General features: G+C 39.5%; 1 protein-coding gene across 5 annotated transcripts; it reads right to left on the reverse strand.

The window, feature by feature from the left end:
• Positions 1-1,422: 1,422 nt before the first annotated feature.
• LOC120495337 (adhesion G protein-coupled receptor G7) lies at positions 1,423-17,566 on the reverse strand. Of its 5 annotated transcripts, none has more exons than XM_089117273.1 (16): positions 17,463-17,566; positions 14,555-16,201; positions 14,355-14,465; positions 14,172-14,206; positions 13,914-14,066; positions 12,259-12,350; positions 12,026-12,156; positions 8,454-8,558; positions 8,199-8,356; positions 7,816-7,992; positions 7,409-7,521; positions 6,985-7,316; positions 4,961-5,042; positions 2,544-2,702; positions 2,296-2,455; positions 1,423-2,203 (listed from the first exon to the last, which is right to left on the reverse strand). In XM_089117273.1, exons 1-16 carry the CDS (start codon positions 17,494-17,496, stop codon positions 2,027-2,029), a joined length of 3,666 nt encoding a protein of 1,221 aa, XP_088973399.1. In that variant the 5' UTR covers positions 17,497-17,566; the 3' UTR covers positions 1,423-2,026. The 5 variants fall into 5 exon arrangements, 3 of the variants coding, with proteins under 3 accessions (XP_088973399.1, XP_039550779.2, XP_039550781.2); XM_039694845.2 differs by having other exon boundaries at positions 14,172-14,275; XR_016145605.1 differs by lacking the exons at positions 1,423-2,203; positions 2,296-2,455; positions 2,544-2,702 and adding exons at positions 6,394-6,516; positions 6,630-6,693 and having other exon boundaries at positions 14,172-14,275.
• Positions 17,567-21,092: the final 3,526 nt, after the last annotated feature.

The raw sequence follows: 21,092 nt of genomic DNA on the forward strand, positions 1-21,092 counted from the left end.
GCCTCCACGTCTCAGCGTCGCTTGCCCGAAAAACATATTCCTTGTCACCCGGCTCCTTGGACACTTTCCTTGAACGCCGGTATGATGAATTATTCAACACTTGAGTAATTACTAGTTAGTTCCAATGATCTTCACTTTATAATACGGATCCAAATAATTAGTAATTCCCACAGAAGTATCTAGTAACACTTTCATCTATACTTTATTACTTACTAGTTCGTTAATCAGAGTTTCTTGTTAGTTAATAATAGTTACTAGATTGTAAATATTGTGTTACTCATTAGTTCTTGTGTAGTTATTCATTAACGAAGGAACCGTATTCTAAAGTGTTACCATAAAATAAACAAATCATATTTATAAATCTCAACAGCTTTGTTTACGGTAAGTGCAGAACGCACATTCTAGCTGACAGTCGCCTGTAGTTCTCTTGGTGCGTTCAAGTGCTGCTTTTTACCTCGACGAAAGCAGACGAGAGGCGACAACACAGTCGGGATTCATTAGCGTAGTTCGTCGGCATCGGCTTGTCGTGTTCCGGACTTAAAAGAACATGCACCTCACCGTGCCTCTGGGCTCCTCCAGGTCTCAATGCAAAAGATACAAATAAAAAAATATTGAAAAAGATTTGAATGAACGGGGAACAAAAATAAATCAATAGCCACTGTATGTGCTTAAACAATCCAAACTAGGTTCAACCATAGTTATGCATCACAAAAGTATATTCTTGTAAATGTCGCCCCCTTGTGGAAACGCTCTCCTGACTTTGCTTTAGAGGTCTAGGGCCGTATTACAGAAACTTCCTAACCGTCCGACGCTAATGTGATCTCAACTAAAATTGCTATGGTTACTAGAGTAAAGAAATTCCTAAACTCATACATTAAGATCGTGAAAACATGAATTCAGACCCAATAGTCTGTCATTTCATCAATGTTTAATTTCTGTCAACAGTGATTAGAAAAAAAGAAGCAATGAGCCAAACTTGGTGTGAATATTCGTGTGTTTACAGTACATTTATATTATTTTACAATAAAGCACATAAATAAAACATATTATTTTACATTAAAGCACATAAATCAAACATCACACATAACAAAAAAAAACAAAAAAAACAGATCTGGCAGCTGACAATAAACTTTTCAAACAATTAGCAATTCCAAACCTTAGTCATCAAGCTTGGTCCAATCTAAAAAGAAATTCTTTAGTCTGAACAGAAAATAATACCAATGAAATCCAGTGTTAAAGCTATATCTGAAGAGTTCAGATGCAAAAGCCTCTAAATGCCATTTGAAATTTTCTTCTTTAATGATGATTTTTTATCAAACTTGTATATTTAAGTTCAGTAATTTCACTTAAATAACAATTAATAGGTAATTATCATTGCCATTTAAGTGAAATCACTGAACTTAAATATACAAGCTTGATAAAAATTATCATTAAAGAAGAACATTTCAAATGGCACTTAGAGGCTTTTGCATCTGAACTCTTCTATTGTTGTTGTTGTTATTTTCAATTGTTTTCTCTCAGATCAGATTTCGATTAGTTTTAATCATCATTTAGAATGTGGCACATTGGCCTGAGAATTATGTGTCAGTCATTAAGTGGTGGATAGAAGCCTATAATACTTTTGTAATTAGCAGGTCAGATTTCATAACCTGAAATATGTTTCAACAGTAAGTCCTTAAGAAATTGTTTTGTGTACAGTGTGAACAAAGCCACAAAAGCTCCTAATGGCACATGCAATAAAAGATAAAACAATACAATACATAACAATACATAAAACAATACAGTAAATACATTCAATATATATCACACATACACAGTAAGTCAGAAAAATATTTGTGTGTATAAACACACAAATACTCACAGAATTTATACATACACAAAAATTATTAGCTTTTTGCTAGTACGAACACCAAGACAACATTTCTGACTTAAGCTGATATTCCTCCTTTTCATCGTTCATTGCATGGAATTTTTTTTTTTAAAGTCTCAAAATAATAATCTTTTGGTTATTACCTTTGATTGTCCATCAGGTCAATTCATATTCAGTGGATCTGTAGCTTTCGTTGCTTTCTTGCATCTTATTTTTCCATAAAGAGAAAGTCTTCCTGTGAAAGCCTATGTTTGACACACAGAGACTGTCCAGAAATCCTGGGTTTGAGTTTAAAAATGGCCTCAGAGTGAATAAAATTAATATTTGAACACCCTTTGGAAATGGAAAGAAAAACAGAAGCATTGCTGATTTCATTTATAATCCATTAGATTTTGTGCATTTTTGTGCAATGTGCATTAACACACCTGTGTTGTGTTTAAGAGACAGAAAACCACACTCAGAATAAGTTTAAGATTTGTTTCAGGGGTGATGATCAAAATGTAGCCGGTGACCCAGGACAGTCCGAGCATGACTGCCAGAGAGAAACTACTCAAAATCTTCTTCTTTAGAGGAGTTTTCCGTGAACTAAACAGCAACAGTGTTATTGGTTAAATATATTCTCATAAATGCCTTTTGGTTGATAACTGCTCTTCCGGTCCCAAAGTAAACATACCTGTTTAAGTTAGGGTTGGTCCTGCATATGTTGCGAGAGAAGTACAGCAGTATTGCCATGTTTGAGAGCAGCATGAGTATTAACGGGAGCAAGAATCCCCAAAACATCGGTTTCCCCATGTTGAACTTCTGTTTGTGGTCCATTGAAGCCAGCCAGCAACTGCATCAAAGAAGAGTGACAACTGAACTATAGCAATCCAGAGAGAACAATGAAAAAACACACAAATAAAGTAAATATTTGTTTTACATTTAAAGGGTTAGTTCACCCAAAAAGGAAAATTCTGTCATTTAGTCAACCTCCTATCGTTCCAAACCCATACGACATGATATTTTACTGAAATCTACCACTTTGCGCTTCAAAAACTCCATAAAGAGATCATGAAACTAAGCCACATGAACTGAGCGGCTTGGGGGGCTTTTACACTGACAGTGTAGTTCGGAACGGGGCACGGTTCGCATGAACAATCGCTAATGTGAACGCTGTCATAGGACCCGGGTGCGCACTGGGGTACTGAACCCGAGACTACCTGGAGAAGGTGGACTGAGTTCGGTTGCCGCGGTTCGTGTGAATGTGAAAGCAACATGGATTCGGGCGCGCACTTGTTCAGGAAGTAAAGTATCCTTCGCATGCGTTTCAGCTTGTGATGTATTCAGCTAAATAAAACACTTGTAAGGGATGATAGTGTTGATGATTTACCTTGCATACGAGCGAGAATGAGCCTACAGTGTATTCGAGAAAAACATTTGGAAATCTACTGTCTCCAAAAGAGTCCGTTTGCAAGCAGCAGAAGTCCACCTTATGCCTAGTTCACACTACATGATTTTAAAATGTCGGGCTGAACTGTGCAGTTCACACTACATGACTTGCTCTCAGTGAAATCATGAGTGTTCAAGTTGTTTAGCTGTTCACACCACACAACACAACGTGATTGATCCACAACAGGAGGTAACTCACTACACGAGTTAACAACGCACTACATAGAGATACAACCACGATCGGATGATAAGAGCATATCATTTGTGACTCAATGAGAGCTGTTTCAGTACTATAGTACGGTCTAAATCCTGAAAATAATCAAACAAATAACGAGTTGACAACAACACGATTCTATCTGGTCTAGAAACCATGTTTTGTAACGAAAAACCACGCAATAAAACGAACCAGAAATGACGCGAAACTGCAGAGAAGAACACAACACGCGAATATGGACGTCAGACAGAAACTAGTGCTGCACACTGTTTGCTCGACGATCTGCTCTGAGAAAAAAAAATGCAAAAAAGAAAAAGTAAGATTTACCTGGTGTCCTCAACCCATGCGTTGCTATGATTGGCTGTACTCATGACATCACTGAGATTGAGTCGCGCGACTGCTCGAGATATCTAGCATGCTAGATATTTTTCTGAGCTCGGTGACCTGTCTGCGAGGTGTCTGCGAGCTGTCTTTGGTGCGTTGTTGGCTCTTTCACACTAACGGATTGTCGAGCGTTAATCGTCCGCTAATCGCCCGCGATTTGCACGCGATAACACCCTGACTTGTCGGCGACTCAACGATTTGCAAATCGGGCTTAAATCGGGCTTAAAATCACGTAGTGTGAACTAGGCTTTAAGTGACACACGCACAGCAAACCTGTATTGTTCACTCAACTGCGCATAATAGCAGCAAATTAATTTAAAAAACACAATATTTACTCACGTTCGGTTTTCTATCATGCGCCGCGCACGTTTACGATGACGCAAGATGCACACAAACGTACCAGGGTTCGATAGAGTCAAGTTGAGTGTGAAAACAGACCAACGCTGCGGGGGGCGCCGGGAACAAAGGCGCTCGGGCTTGGACCGCGACAAAAAAAAGCCCCCTTTGTCCAAATTTATTGAAGAGACTCGATCGCTTTATATGATGAACATATTGAATTTAAAGGGGACCTTGGCTTTAATGCAAAATTTCGAGTCAGGTGGCGTGTTATCTCTACGCATTTTGAGCTATCCGCGTGTATGCGTGTATGTGTATGTCTACGCCATTAACGTCCGCGTCATTCCGCGTGTCTGTACACGCAGTCAAATCTCCAGTCATAAATGCCATTAACCCCAGTGACGGTTAAGTTTAGGGATGGGGTTGAGGTAAGTCATATCTTTTTTTTACCTAGGATGGTAAGGGAACAGTCATAAATGCCATTATCCCCAGTGACGGTTAGGTTTAGGGACGGGGTTGAGGTAAGTCATATATTTTTATAACGTTAAGTCAACGGCGTTCATAAACACGCTGAAAGGCGATTATGCGTGTTGATAGCACGCCAAAAATGGAAATACGAATTGGCGTGGCATACACACGCTACTTCATGAGATCAGTCTGTGATCAGTCTGTCTAGGCATACAAGTAATAAAAATGAGTATTTAAAAATGTAAATATTTGATACTTACAACTCTTCTTGACGATAACCTAAAGGCTCTTTCACTCTGTAGGTGGAACCCAATGAGATACCAACAATAACAGCGGGTAGAACTAAACAGAAAAAGATTTATTGACATTATATATTGGATATATTAGTTCATATTTAGGGTTTAGTCTTTTGTTTGATTTTGCAGTTAATACCCAGGATGCAAGGTGAATGAAATTAGAAAAAAAAAAAAAAAATGAATTACCAATTATAAAAATGTTGGTTGACAATATACACCATTATTTTTTTCTTTCTTTCGTTTTCGGAAAAGTGATTAAAAATATTGAAAATGTTTTACTTATAAAATACAGTCATGTACACTGCAGTAAAGCTACTTGATCAATATAACAAAACAATAATTTGAAATACAGTTTTAGAATATTGTCTCTGCAAGTCAATAGTGGGTTTTTTTTTTTCAAAACACGCAATTATTCGTATTTAGTTTAAGCAAGATGAGTGATTTCTGAAGCCACTTCAACTTTGTAATCTTCAAAAACATACAACCTTTTGCCGATTATATAGGCCTGTGTACTCGACATGATGGAAACGCATGGTTACTCTAGATAATACTTAAAGTAGTTCACTTTAAAATTAAAATGATCCCATGATTTACTTACCCTCAAGCCATCTTAGGTGTATATGAATTTTTCCTTTCAGAGTAAAACAATCAGTGTTAAAAAAACACCCTTACGCTCCTGAGCTTAATGGCAGTGGATTGCAACCATCTGACAGAAGTAGCATGGCGTAGCGTAAATATCAGCAATATGTCACATTACTCCCATAAGTTGGACTTTAGACTTAAGACCGCTTTAGATGGGGCGGCAGTGGCTCAATGGTTCATGTGGGTTGTCTACGAACCGAAAGGTTGGTGGTTCAATCCTCGGTTCCACCTGACCAAGTGTCGAGGTGCTCCCGACGAGCTGGATGGCGCCTTGCATGGCTAACACCGCTGTCGGTGTGTGAATGAGTGTATGAATGGGTGAATGTGAGGCAAATGTAAAGCGCTTTGGTGGCCATTAGGTCTATAAAGGCGCTATGTAAATGCAGTCCATTTACCATTTAAGTCGAATCCGTATGTTCATTTGGCTGGAAGCTTTGTTTGATCTTCAAACTGATGGTTGCAATCCACAAGCTCGAAAGCGTCAAGGTGTTTATAAATATAACTCCGATTGTATTCTGAAAGAAGAAAATCATATACATAATATATGTAAATCATAGGGTAAATTTCTTTTTAAAGTGAACTACTTCTTTAATAATAACCAAGGTCCTTCCCTCACCATTATCACTTCTTCATGCTGATAAGAAAATGTCACAGTGAGAGGGTCAATTCCACACAATCATAAATACTTTCGATGATTAACATTTAAGGAAGTGTTCACCCTAAAATTACAAAAAAAAAAGTCTTCATTTACTCACCCTGGTGTTGTGCTAATGCCACATGCCCTTTATTGTTCTTCGGACCATAAAAGGAGATTTTTTTTTTTTTAATCCCGCTTGCACTCTTCTATATAATGGCAGGGAAAATGGTCCAACATCAAGCTTTTAAAAAATATCCAAAGTATCACAGAATGACCCCATGCAACACATAGTCTTATATTCCATGTTTACTGGGGGTATATACAAGTTTTGTGTTTTTTAATGAAAATCCTGACCTTGGCAGTTAGTTTTCTCTGCACGGCTATTCACTGCCATTGAATGGACGAGCACGAGCTGGACCTTTTGTTTTTAGGACATACAGCATTGGAACAACACCACAATGAAATTATTCATTAAAGTTTGTGAGGAAAACTCAACAGAAAGACTCAACAGACATAAAAAAAAAAACTTTTTTTTTTTGTGTGGCGCTAATGATTCAGCAGCAGAAAATAATTTGGCCAATGCCATAATTAAGCAATAAAAATATACATATTTAAACCAGTTGATACATTTTAGCATATAGTTTTAACCCATGCTGAAAACCGAGACATTAGTTATAATACATTAGTGTTTTGTTCAATATACCCTTACCCCATCCAATAGCCAGGGAGACCTTTGGAAACCATAGAGGTGTTCCAGAGACTTTGTTTTTGAAGAGGAGGAATACATTAACGCCGTACAGAGTGTTCCAGGTGAACGTGGCCAACAGGAAGTACTGAAGCAGAGCTGTAAATGCTGTACAGGGACCCTCGTCTGGGTACTTGTGAAGGTCTGAGTCGGGAACTATATTCTGACCAGACAGCTTTGCCACACTCAGATGTTGGACAGGGTTGTTTATGCCGAAGATGAAGAGAAGGTAGAAAACCGTCATGCTCATGCAGATGTTCACAACTAGTAGAGTAGGACTGCCTCCTCTTGACTTCCTGCGGCAAAAGTGCATTATTATAAGTTATAAAAAGTTTTACCACTCAAATAGCTGTGGCTATGTTTAACAGTGTAAACTATAAGCCTTTACCTGGTTATGATTTGGTACACAGCTGTGACAAACAAACCCAGTACAGACAGAGTGCAGCCGGTGATGCTTATCCAATTCAAGGCTTCAGAATACTGATAGTTGATATCAAATGTCTGCGGAAAATGACACTAAAATTCTAGTTGCAGTGGACTTTAATTGACAGCATCATAGACTTCACACTCTTAAAAATAAAGGTCATATATTAACATCTTTTCTGATTATTAAAAATGTTCTTTACAATAAGAAAAAAATGGTTCTTTTAAGAATTGTTCAGTTAAAGGTTATTTGGTGAAGCAAATATGTATCTCCTATTTGCATTGCTCTGAAAACCACCTTTAATTTTTAGAGTGTACTGACCCATTTAAGTCAAATATCAATATTTACATCCTTTTACAAATATATCTCACCATCAAAATGGCAAAGTTTGCACTTTTAAATGCACTTTTAACATTTTTCGGTTTATAGCTGCATACTACATGACCTGAGGAGTTCAATGTTTTGGAGCAGCCTTCTGGGCTCCAGTCATTTTCAGTGTAACTCCAATGCACACATGCAAAGTCGTTGAGGGATAGTGTAGAATCGACCTGAAAGTTCAACAATGTATTAATTCATGAACACCATACCTGTGCCAACCTCGGACAATGTCAAACTAAGAAAAAAATGGTTTAGGACTATAAACTGAAAGGTTCCTTAAGGGAACCAAAACCCCCTTTTGGAACCTTTATTTTTAAGAGTACCATTATTAATAAGCTACAGCAAGGCGTGTTGTGTTGTTGGACTAGCTGCTCACCGATGGTGTGAAAGCAAACTCAATGTGGTCAAAGCCGAGATTTTCTTGAAGGTTAGCAGATATTACTCTTCTTTTGGTATTCAAAGAAGGTTGAAAGCTTTTTGACTGAAAGAACTGATCGCTATCATAGAGGACAAACCCAACATCTTTATCAAAATCTACAAAAATAAGGGACAAAGTTACAATATTTAAAATACCACTTTCAACCAATAATTTCATGTGGAAAAATAAAAAAAAACAAGGGGGAAAGTGGACCTTCACTGAACATGACATTCATTTGAAAGTCAATGGATTCTTTGGAAATCTCAGCCTGTGTCGTATCCAGTTTTATTCTGTCAGGTAAAAAGGTATCACTCTGCCCTAAAGAAATGAAGATAAACATGACTGTTAGAAGCACGCTAACAATCCAAACCCTTACAAAAAAAAAACATAATTACATTTTATTCAGTATACATAAGTAAAGTTCAAGTACATTTTTACTTTATCTATAAGTATAATAATATCAATATACTAGTAGTATACTTGTGTGTACTATTTCAATACTATTTGGGACTAAATTGGCCCCCTTTTTTTAGTGCATAAGTGAACTTGTAGTATACTGATAGTACCCTTTCTGACGTTGTGTTGAAATAAAGATACTAGGGGCCACTCTTGGTAGCCCCAAACACCTTTATGAAATTGGCGTGTGGAACCAGAGCAAACATCAGCTGTCTCTCTCAGCGTTTGCAGCAACCCGGTCTCATCCCAAGACGTCATATAACTGACGTTTTGGGACGTCTTTTGACCATACGTCAATATTCGCCTTTTTAGGGCCCCCTTAAACGCTGGTAGATGAGGTTATGGGATCCTAAGTCAACCCCAGACCTAAACCTAACCCTAAACCTACCCCGTCACCTAACTGACGTTAAAGGTAAAGCGTCAGTTGTATGACGGCCCGGGATCGCCATCTACCGACGTTTAAGGGGGCCCTAAAAAGGCGGATATTGACGTATGGTCAAAATACGTCCCAAAACGTCAGTTATATAACTTTTTGGGATGAGACTGTGTTATTTGCAGAGATAAGTGCAGGGAGTATCAGCGGCATTCTGAAAGAGGCAATTTCCTTCATATTCACAGAGGCCATCTACGTCACTCCAAAGAGAACACCGCCATATTTACGACCGATCTCGCTCGGTATGGCCGACCAAACTGACCATTTGAATGAGAGAGAGAGACTGAGATTTTAGCATATCAATATGCTGTGGCTGGATGAGTAAAAGACGTAATAGTGCAGCACCTGGCCACTAAGGATTAATATTTAATCATGGGAAATGTAATATGTATTATTAAAAAACAATCAAATGTATGATTTTGGTGGTTGTTTGCTCTGACTAGGTAGCGTTGTTAGCTAGTTAAGTGGCTAACAGCTGGTAGCTTGCCAGCTCTTAGTCACGGCCAAGCGTGCCACACAAGCCCTCAAAAGTGAAGCCAAAACGTCTCGATCGCCCCCCTGTGACCGGACCTAGTATAGCTCATAACCCCCGCCTCCCCATGTTATTCAATGGGACACGAGACCAACTAAACAATTAAATTACAGGTCCCGCTCTTCCCTGAGATTTCAAAGTCGTAGAAGGAACATTTTTCAGCCAGAACAGGACTTGGGGCCTCAGCACTTTGGGTGAGCCTCACTCCCATGGGAGGGTGGAGAGACCTTTACATGGTCAGAAAAATAAGAACTGTCTCTTTTCCTGGGTCACACACACACATGGTGTTAACGGACCTTGTTTTTTTTTTGTTTTTTTTTTGTTTTTTTTTGCGATGGCCAGACATTGACTACTTGCCCCAGATCCTTGATGGATACAAATACTTGGGCTCCCCGCAATTTGTTGCAATAGGTCTATGCAGAGAGAAATGTAAGTGTAAGAGTATCAATGAGGTGCAGTCCCCTCGACAGTGGGTCCTGTGAGCAAGTGTTTTGACACTCCATTCACCACGAGTTCCAAGGGATGCAAAACCTCACAACATACTGTAGCAACTCCTACTCCCCCTCGCTCGTTCCATTGGTGCCACTAGTACAGAGTAGGAACGCATTGGCTACCGCTTTCCATATTTTTTCCAGAGTCTAGTTCGGCTGTTCTATTCTTCAGGCGTCTGCACAGATACAGCAGCGTTTTTTCTACTTCAGTACGAGGCCAGAACTCTGCTGTCATTCAGTTGGAGATCGCTGTCCTCTTAGCAAAGGACATGATCGAACTTGTCCCTCCAGCCAAGGTTTTTACAGCCCTTACTCTTTTCTCTGTGTGAAGTTGTACTCGATCTCCATGACAGGACCTCTTTCATAAACCGTGCACAGTCAGTGCTTAACAGCTTGAAACTGTTCAAGCACAAAAGAGTGAGAGAGATCCTTGGCAGCGGTTATAGGAGACATCATATGAAAACATAAAAATTTCTAAAATATTCCACATTTTTGGCCAGCAGTGTACAGAAATAAAAACACTGAATCATGACTTTTCTTCTTTTGTGGCATTCACACCATGTCTTAAAGCTGCCGTCGGCAACATTTTTTTGATCATATTCAGTGAAATCGACACTATAATCCGACAGAACAACACAAATAAAGTTGTTTTAGAAAAAAAAAAACAAGCTTCTAACTCCATCTGGAGCATGTTATTTGTTTTGCAAAAATCCAGCGCTCCCGGATCATCGGGTGCAATCAGCACAGGGGGTGTGAGATGTGACTGTCAATCACAGATCGGGCACACACCACCCCTCGCGCACGTTACAATCACATGCACACGCCTGAAGTTTGCGCAGTAAGGAAGCGTGATGGCAGAACACTAACAAACCAAGTAAGCTCATTTAGAGTATAAATGACATTAGCAATTGCAATATATTGGTAGATTAGCCAGGGCAGCATACAGGGGTTGGACAATGAAACTGAAACACCTGGTTTCACAACACAATAATTTGTTAGAATGGTGAGGGCCTCATTTTGCATCCAAATACAGCACCAATTGACAGATAGAAGTCCTTCACAGTGACCAGAGGGATAATGAGCCGTTCCTCTTCCAGAACAGTGTCCAGGTCACTATATGATGCTGGTGGACTCGCTCCTCCAAAACACCTCAATAATATTCAGATCTGGTGACTGTGCAGACCATGGGAGATGTTTAACGTCACTTTCATCTTCATCAAACCCTTCTGTCACAAGTCTTGCTGTGTGTGTTGGTGCATGATCATGCTGATACGCGGTTTGAGCATCAGGTGCTCATGATCCTCCAGAAGGGTTTGGTAGTCCTCGGCAGTGTCGTGTCCATCAAATACAATCAGGATTGTCATGATATTGGAGCTCAAACCATCACTGATCCACCCGTGCTTCACTCTGAAGATTGGCCGCCAGGCATATAGATGTGAAACATTGGCCAGTGTTTCAGTTTCATTGTCCAACCCCTGTACCTCCAAATAATGAGACGGGCGCTTTCACAGATAACCTGGTGCGTATGCACTTGAGCACGAACTCTGTGGGAGGGTATTCGTTGATAGTGGGGGATAGTTGATAGTTTTTGCCTAAGTCCACTCAATCTGCCAGACTTGCCGACTGCAGCTTTAATTACAAAATGACAACATGTGACATTGTACTCTAAGCTGTTCATGTCCATAAACTTGTAATTACTGTATGCATCTCTATGGTAACACTTTTAATGCCAAAATACGTAGTGCCTGGTGGTACTGTAATCCTACAGGTCGAGTTCTACAAGGTTATGAACTATATACGTCGGAATCTTGTCATTTCATAAATGCACCTTTTTTCTAGAGAGTTCTGTTGTATATTTAAGCTTCAAACTTGCCTTTAAAAAAGGTTAATCGCACTTGTCGGATTGGAGTTTTCCCCTCCAGTGACTGCACTGCCATGTTCGGTTGCACCAGCAATGGATTTGACTTCTCACGCAGAGAGAGTTTCTGTAGAGTCTGTGTTAGTCTAAACAAACACAATTAAAAAGTCAGATATCAGGTTAAAAAGAAAGAATTTGGTTGAGATGGTTCTGTGTGTCAGTGCAGTAAGTGTGAATTGTTTTATTACTCATTTATTGCAGCTTGGTCGACAGAAAAGTATATCCCATGACTCGCGTTCAGGAGCTGACTGACTGTGGCGACTGCTGACACTGCAATTTCCTGAACAATGAAGAAAAAGCGTTTCTCAGAACAACTCTGGTTTGTATAAGCACTGATGAGCCAAAATATTATGACCGGTCACAGGTGAAGCAAATACTGTTGATCATCTTCTAACAAGTCCACAAGCTCTGGGTAGATTAAATGGTAAGCAAAAATGTTGAATGCAGGAGAAATGGGCAGGAATAAAGATCTGATCGAAATTGAGTTTTTTTTTAACATGTTTTTCACTAAAATAATGGGCCACATCACTAGTAGTTTCTGTGGGATGACAAGGTAGTGAGGAGTTAACATGTTTTTCACAAATAATACAAGTTATTTAATTTTATATTTGACACATGCTGTACAGGTTCTGTGAGGCACTAATATTCCAACAAACACTGTAATCTAGAAAATGTGGTTTAGTTAATAACTAACACGAGTTAATAGTTAATAACTAATGATCGTTGCAACGGAAGTGAATCAATCAAAACTAACTTTAATTGGAAAATAACTTTATATTAGAGCTACCATAAAGTGAAAAACAATCTGTTACTTTAATTTCCTATTATCACTGTAAAGGCGCTTTAGAACAATCTGCATTGTTGAAAGCGCTATGTAAATGAAGATTACTTGACCCAAGTCTACCGTCGAAAGTGTCTACAATGGGGCACTAGAGCGTTGAAACTGGGTTTTGGAGCAGTGGAAGAAGGTCAGCTGGTCCACTGAATCCCGATTTACTTTACATCACATGGAGGCTGTGCACGTGTGCGCCATTTACCTGGGGAAGGGATGGCACCAGGATGCACTGTGGGACGACGACAAGCCGGAGGAGGGATGGGATTTTCTGGGCAATGTTCTGCTGGGAAACCCTGGGTTTGGCCACTCATGTGGACATTAATTTGATATGTGCCGCCTACCTAAGCACTGTTGCAGACTATGTCCACTCCTTCATGACAGTGGAGTTCCCTGGTGGAAGTGGCCTCTTTTGGCAGCTCTCTGCCACACAATAAACATTATTCAGGAATAGTTTGAGTAACATGATGAAAAGTACAAGGTGTTGCACTGGCCTCCAAATTCCTCAGTTCTGTACCAACAAGTTCAATCCATGGCAGCTCCACCTTGCATCCTACAGGACTTATGAATGATGTCTAATGTCAATACTAATGTCTTGGTGCCAGATACAAAAGGACACCTTCAGGGGTCTTGTAGAGTTCATGCCTCCACAATATGCAAAGGACCGACAGCAGATTAGGGAGGTAGTCATAATGTTTTTGCTCATCTGTGTACAAAAGTATTATAATAGTGGACCTTTTCTGTATGTGCATTCAATTTATCATTCAGGTGTTCCTAATTAGGCAAGCCTAATTTTCCATCATGAAATGGCCAGTCTAATGAAGGCTTTTTATAATTTTCTAAAGAAGAGTGCCTTGGATTTCCTTCTACTACATAAAAAGGTTAATGTCTCCAAACTTCCAAACAGGTACTGTACACACACACACACACACAGTTTAAATGGAGAAAATGTGGAAATGTCCCTCATAGCAGACTTTACATTTTAAAATCTGTTTAAGGCTTAATAAGTACCGTGCTTTGTTCAGTTTCATCACGGGTGAGCAGGATGTTGGCTATATTAACAGCATTTGTGATGTTGTGGGCTGTTAGCCGTTCTGGTATGGATGTGAGAATCTGGGTACTGGAGGCTAAGGAGAGGACCTCGGCTTGAGTAGCTCCAGTAAGCTTCATTAAAAAAAAAAAAATGGATTTATGCAATCATTTCTGTTTTCATCTGAGGAAATTCATGTTTTATATGACTATTATAATTATTAGACATTGATTACTTACACCATTGTTAATGGTATCCAGGGTCAAACCACAATCTAGAAGGTTTGGAGGATCAAATAAGTGAGTAGATATATTACAGAGGGCTGAAGCTTTGGGGATTCCAGCTGAAAAACATTCATGTTAAAAGAAGAGATATTTAAAGTAGAATGTATATTGTAAATACTGAAAGATAGACTGAAATACCATTTGGTGTATGTGATGGACATCGCTCAACTGAGGAAGCAAACTGGCCTAAGACCGTTTTTGGAAAGGTGAATTTACTAGTTTGTGTCTTTTGTTCAGGACAAAAATTTGCTGTAAAAATAAGAGAAGACTGTCAGTAACCATGACAACTTAATCAAGATTATTCAGTGTAAATGCGAAATATTTTCAAAGTGTTTTACAGATGTTGCAGGTAGTTCCAGTCCAATCGTCTGGGCAGAGGCAGATCCCGTTTTGTAAGATACCCTTGTTTTCACACACCAGACTGGGTTCGATCATTGTTGTGTTCGGGGCAGCTGTAGTGGTGGATCTCTGGGTTCTAGTCTGGAGTGTTGAGGTGAGTGTTGAGGAGCGGAATGTTGAGGAGCTGAGTGATGGGGAGCTGAGTGTTGAGGAGCCGAGTGTTGAGGAGCTGAGTGTAGAGGAGTTGAGTGTTGAGGAGCTGAGTGTTGAAGAGCCGAGTGTTGAGGAGCCGAGTGTTGAGGAGCCGAGTGTTGAGGAGCTGAGTGTTGAAGAGCCGAGTGTTGAGGAGCCGAGTGTTGAGGAGCTGAGTGTTGAAGAGCCGAGTGTTGAGGAGCCAAGTGTTGAGGAGCCGAGTGTTGAGGAGCTGACTGATGTGTCGTCGACTGTTGTGGAGCTGAGTGTTGAGGAGCCAAGTGTTGAGGAGTCGACTGATGTGTCGTCGACTGTTGAGGAGCTGACTGTTGTGGAGCCGAGTGTTGTGGAGTCGACTGATGTGTCGTCGACTGTTGAGGAGCTGACTGTTGAGGAGCCGAGTGTTGTGGAGTCGACTGATGTGTTGTCGACTGTTGAGGAGCTGAGTGTCGAGGAGCCGAGTGTTGAGGAGTTGACTGTTGAGGAGCTGAGTGTAGAGGAGTTGAGTGTTGAGGATCCGAGTGTTGAGGAGCTGAGTGTTGAGGAGCTGAGTGTTGAGGAGTCGAGTGTTGAGGAGCCGAGTGTTGAGGAGCCGAGTGTAGAGGAGCTGAGTGTTGAGGAGCTGACTGATGTGTCGTCGACTGTTGTGGAGCTGAGTGTTGAGGAGCCAAGTGTTGAGGAGTCGACTGATGTGTCGTCGACTGTTGAGGAGCTGACTGTTGAGGAGCCGAGTGTTGTGGAGTCGACTGATGTGTCGTCGACTGTTGAGGAGCTGACTGTTGAGGAGCCGAGTGTTGTGGAGTCGACTGATGTGTCGTCGACTGTTGAGGAGCTGAGTGTCGAGGAGCCGAGTGTTGAGGAGTTGACTGTTGAGGAGCTGAGTGTTGAGGAGCCGAGTGTTAAGGAGTCGACTGTTGAGTCGTCGACTGTTGTGGAGCTGAGTGTTGAGGAGCCGAGTGTTGGGGAGTCAACTGTTGTGGAGCTGAGTGTTGAGGAGCCGAGTGTTGGGGAGTCAACTGTTGTGGAGCTGAGTGTTGAGGAGCCGAGTGTTGGGGAGTCAACTGTTGTGGATCTGAGTGTTGAGGAGTCGCCTGATGTGTTGTCGATTATTGTGGATCTGAGTGTTGAGGAGTCGCCTGATGTGTTGTCGATTATTGTGGATCTGAGTGTTGAGGAGTCGCCTGATGTGTTGTCGACTATTGTGGAGCTGAGTGTTGGGGAGCCGAGTGTTGAGGAGATGACTGATGTGTCGTCGACTGTTGAGGAGCCGAGTGTTGAGGAGTCGACTGATGTGTCGTCGACTATTGTGGAGCTGAGTGTTGAGGAGCCGAGTGTTGAGGAGTCGACTGTTGAGTCGTCGACTTTTGAGCAGCCAAGTGTTGAGCAGCCAAGTGATGCATTGCTTATTATAGTGGTCTTGATTATTTGAAAAGATTCAGTCTGTTCAAAAACAGCTGTTTACAGAGACAAAACATACAATGGATATCAGTTAGGTTGCAGGTTTGATCTCCTTCAAGTTTTTTGCGTTTTTCATGTGTCGGCCACACACAGCTGTTTGGGCTTTGTTATAAATGCAGCCATACATGCTCTTACAACTGTTTCTCATATTTTTTCCCTGATGTGTTCCTTTTTAAACCCCTCAGTTTTTCTCTTTCATTGCCTGTTTCGTCTATTTGACTACAGGTTTATACGTTTTTTTCTGTTTTTTTTTCAGACCGGCTTTCTTATGCCATTGATTCTCGCTACCACTAGCTAGTAACTTGCTTTGATGGATTATTTCTATCTGTTCCTGTCTGCGTTTTAACATGCGTCAAGTGATCGTCTGCCTGGGTCTGATTCTCTGCCTGTTCTTATGGACTGTATAAACTGGCTGCCAGATCGATTTAAGATTTTTCCCTGTTCCTGCTTTTGTGAGCTCAACTGTTCAATTATTTGCCTCGTGACCTCTTTTTCTGTTATCTAGCTGTCTGTATGGACTTTGATATTTTGCTGGGCCATTGATTGACATAACTTAATACATTTTGAGTTATGAATACATTTTGATCAATAAATAGATTAACCAGCTATTAATCTGTCTAACCTGAAATCAATCTCCGTTTGTTTTGATTTCTAAGTGCCATTTAGCCACTTTAGGCAGGTTGAAAAACCTCTTTTAAATAACATCAAATATTAGCAGAAATGTGTAGTCTCAAACAAAACTTTAGTTAAAACATCAAAATTAAGTCAAAAACTATTTGATATGACTTGAGTAAATTGGGCTATAGCAATAAAAGTAATTTCTATGGGTCAGATCAAAAATATTCACTTCATATACACAAACACATCACATAGACCTCCTTAATGTGATTTGTAGCGATATGTATAGTGCATTAGTCAAATTAGGCTGCTTTTATGTCACAAGTATTTGGAAAATGTGACATGTAGTGGTTACACTGAACTGTGATATGAAATGAACCGAGAACTAGCACACATTCAGGAATGCAAGTTGTGCAAAAAGGGTTAAGAAAGAAACAAAAGATTAAAAGTGTCTTGCTGCCCAATCAAATAAAGCATCAAAGTGAAATCATAATGCATTATTGTCTAAAACATGTCCATTATTAATTAATTCTAAAGAAAATGGTGGAAAAATATTGCTATTATTTGTTAATAATAATAACATAACTATATATAATTAACTTGTATAAAAATTCTAACAATTTTAAAAGTGAACCTTACCTGTGGTAAAGATTAAGAGTAGAAAGTGGTCCATTATACACCACAAATATAAAACTAACTAATATGAAGTCTTGTTACTGTCTGGTTTATAAAGGGCTGGATCTTTGCTGGAGTGGGAAGTCCATCAGTCAAGGAAATAACCACCCATATACTTATATTACAGACTGAGCTAAACAATAAAAGTACATATTTTTCTGTGTTATTCACACAGGCACAGCACATATATAAAATAACTGAAAGCTCAAGAATCCATTAATTCATCCTTTGTCAACATATTTAATGATGTAGAGGAATAAAACAATTAAACAGTTTCTACTTTCTACAAGTATACATTTTTAGGTAATGATTAACGTACCTAACCTTACCTGCATCCCACATCAAAAGAAATATAAAACATGAACCCATAAGGACATTGTACCAAAAAAAAAAAAAATATGTTAATGATTATACCATACCTGTTTCCCATCTAAATAACAAGATAAGGCATGAACACAATGAGGATATTGCACTAAAACATTTTCTTATGTAAGTAGTTAAAGATATGTCGACATTTAATAAAAGTGGGACAATATTTGTAAAAATGTCCTGATCCTATGAAAAGCTTCCTTTGTCCTTATCTCCATGTATAATATTTACTGCACTGAATCATTATGTTAAATGGATATTAAAGGGAATGTCTTTCTTTCCACAGTAGTTTAAATTTTGATATTTTTAGGTCAAACCATTCTTGTCAGTCATATAATGCAGGTCTATGGTCACCACCTCAAAGAGCATCCACAGAGAAGTCCAAATTAAGCATGATTTAATGACTCATAAATGTAAGTACACATTGATGGCCTAAGACACGAAGCGGTTTGTGTGAGAAAACGAACGGTATTTATATCGTTTTTACCTCTTGTTACCACAGCCACAAATCGCCCGCGCCCTCAGATCACTTGGATGTGGCTGTGGTTAGAAGAGGTAAAAACAATATAAATACTGTTCGTTTTCTCACACAAAGCGCTCGTTTCATGTCTTAGGCCATCAATTTGTTCCCACATTTACGAGTCATTAAATCATGTTTAATTTGGACTGCTCTGTGCATGCTCTTTAAGGTGGTGACCATAGACCTCCATTATATGACTGATAGACACAAACAGTTTGACCTAAAAATATCAAAATTGAAACTACTGCGGAAACAAAGATACCTACATCTTACATGCTAAAACATACCAAAAAATAACTTCAAATTGAACTGTCCCTTTATGCATCAACATTTGACAAATATCACAAAAGAAATATCACCCTTTCTTTGTCACTCCGAGTTTCATCGGATGGGGTTTCGCTTAGAGAGACTATCTACTTTAAGTATACAAAACGAGCCAATGGCAAAGAAATGCCATAGATCTGTGGAATTTGCATAGCGTATCTCTGCCTTACCTCGTGGGTATAAAGGAGGACGCTGGCAACATGCAGATATGTTTTTGCTTCGAAGCCAAGAGTATCTTTTCACTTCACAGCCATTTCTGACTTTGCTCTACGGGACGAACCACTCTCTCCAGTGTTGGTGTGACGGCGATCTACAGCGAGTTCACATTGCATGCTGATCTGTGCAATGAGTGTGTTTCTCGCAGCTCGCTTCATTGTGGAGTTTTTTTCACTTCTCACAAAAGAGCTTGCACATGGCACATCTTTTTAAAGAAGGCTCGCCCATGTATTTCTGGTTGTGGTCGACTCATTTCCGATTTTGATGGGCACATTCTCTGCTCTGCGTGCTTGGGCTTGATCATGGTAGAGCAGCTGTAATGGCAAGTTTTAGAGGTTAATGAAAACAGCATCAAAGGTATAAGAAACTTTCCGAACAGGCAAACTGTAATAAAGAGAAAAGGTTTATTCTTGTGAGGAGGCCTCTTTTCAGAGCCGCAGCTACCCAGCTCGGAAAACCAGAAGACCTGTTTGATTTACCACAAACATGACATTTTATACAGTAAAACTCCTCCTTCCTAGTTTCTGTAACTTTCCACATCTGTTGTCTCAAAAGGTGACCATGCCCCTCCTTGCCACCCCAGGGCTCTATAATTAACATAAGAAACAGGGCCATTTGTTCTACCACTCTGTGTGTGAGTGTGTGTGTGTGTGTGTGTGAGAGAGAAAAACATATGATGGCTATTATTCATATTAGTTAATATTAAATTTTTCCACAACAACTTCCCCCTTTTTATCATTCAGATTACCCATAATCATAATAATAAAAATCAATAGAAAAATTTCAGTCGTATCATCACAGTTATACTCTTCATATCCGATTTTTGTATATCTGAAAATAAAATCCATCATCCCTTGGCACCGTTGGCCACCCACATGAAGTTCAAGTCCATAAAGATATGTTTTCTGTTGTGTAGTTTCATCTCCAGACTTTCCGTCCAGGCTTGTTACAATATCCGCTGGTCAGGTCTAAGTCTTTGTTCTCCCTTCAGCCCTGCATGAGGAGGTTCTGTCACATAGTGTTGCACTGTTCCATCAAAAAACTTCACACCTCCATAAGAAAAGGCACTGAATCTGGGAGCAAACGCTGGTTCCTCTTTCCGAGGCAGGAGACAGTTGTGAACTATAGGTAGCAGGAATTCTGTGATTCAAAAGAACATACGGTACAACAAACAACAAAAGCGTATGGCATCCTTGATGGTCAGAGATTTGAAATGGTCAGATTCAAATTTATCTTAAATTTATGTACTTCCAAAATATGGTCAAGGGAGAATAAAAGAAGATCTTACTAGCCCTTACACTGTTTCTGGCATTACAACAAAAACAACAAATACTGGTTTAAACCCCACTTCATGAAGAGTATCAGCAAAATAGTGTAACCAAACACAGAGATTAAATTGAATTAATGTCCAAAAACATTGTTGAAAATAAAATGGACAAAATACAAATGTGCAGAAACAAAACAAATAATAAAGTAAACTCAAAGTAAAACAAAACAAAATCAGTTATCAAATGGTGTTATCTATGTGTCTGCATTTAGCTGTGTCTATGTGTAAATTCATCATGCCTCAAAACAAAGATTAGGGAGTTTTACAATTGTGATGCAAATTTGGCCCTGTTGTAACAGGGAGCCAGGATGAGAATGTGAGTATGAGATGTGATCTGGCTCAAAATCTTCCCACACCAATGTTTTTGTTAAGAAGCATGATAAAAGTGCAAAGTTCCTGTTGTGAGCAAAGCATTCTCATGGTCAATGCAGTTGTGAAGCACATTGTAATCACATGGTAATTCTACCTCCTTTACGTGGTTTTACTACAGCTATATGGAGAATAGCAGAGTTATCCACTAAGGGGACACATTCAACAGTCATTATTCAATTGGGCACATTCCTGTATCAAAATCTGCTCTGCTCTGTAGAGAAAAACAAATTTTGAGTTTAAGTAGTTTCTTTTCGCCCTGGCGCTTCCCGTCGAATCAGTCCTGCAATTTGTTATACCACAATTTTTTAGGACATTTTTGTCCCCTAAACCATATTATATTTGGCCATTGCCATTACATCCCCCTTTTTGATGCATGAATTCATCCTTGCATCAAATTAACACAATGGTGTCCTCATCATTTGAAGGCTAATAGCCCTCAGTCTTACATTCTATTTTCTGTCAAGTC

This window comes from Pimephales promelas, chromosome 2 (genome assembly GCF_988280905.1).
Source record: "Pimephales promelas chromosome 2, fPimPro1.hap1.1, whole genome shotgun sequence".
Lineage (NCBI taxonomy): Eukaryota > Metazoa > Chordata > Actinopteri > Cypriniformes > Leuciscidae > Pimephales > Pimephales promelas.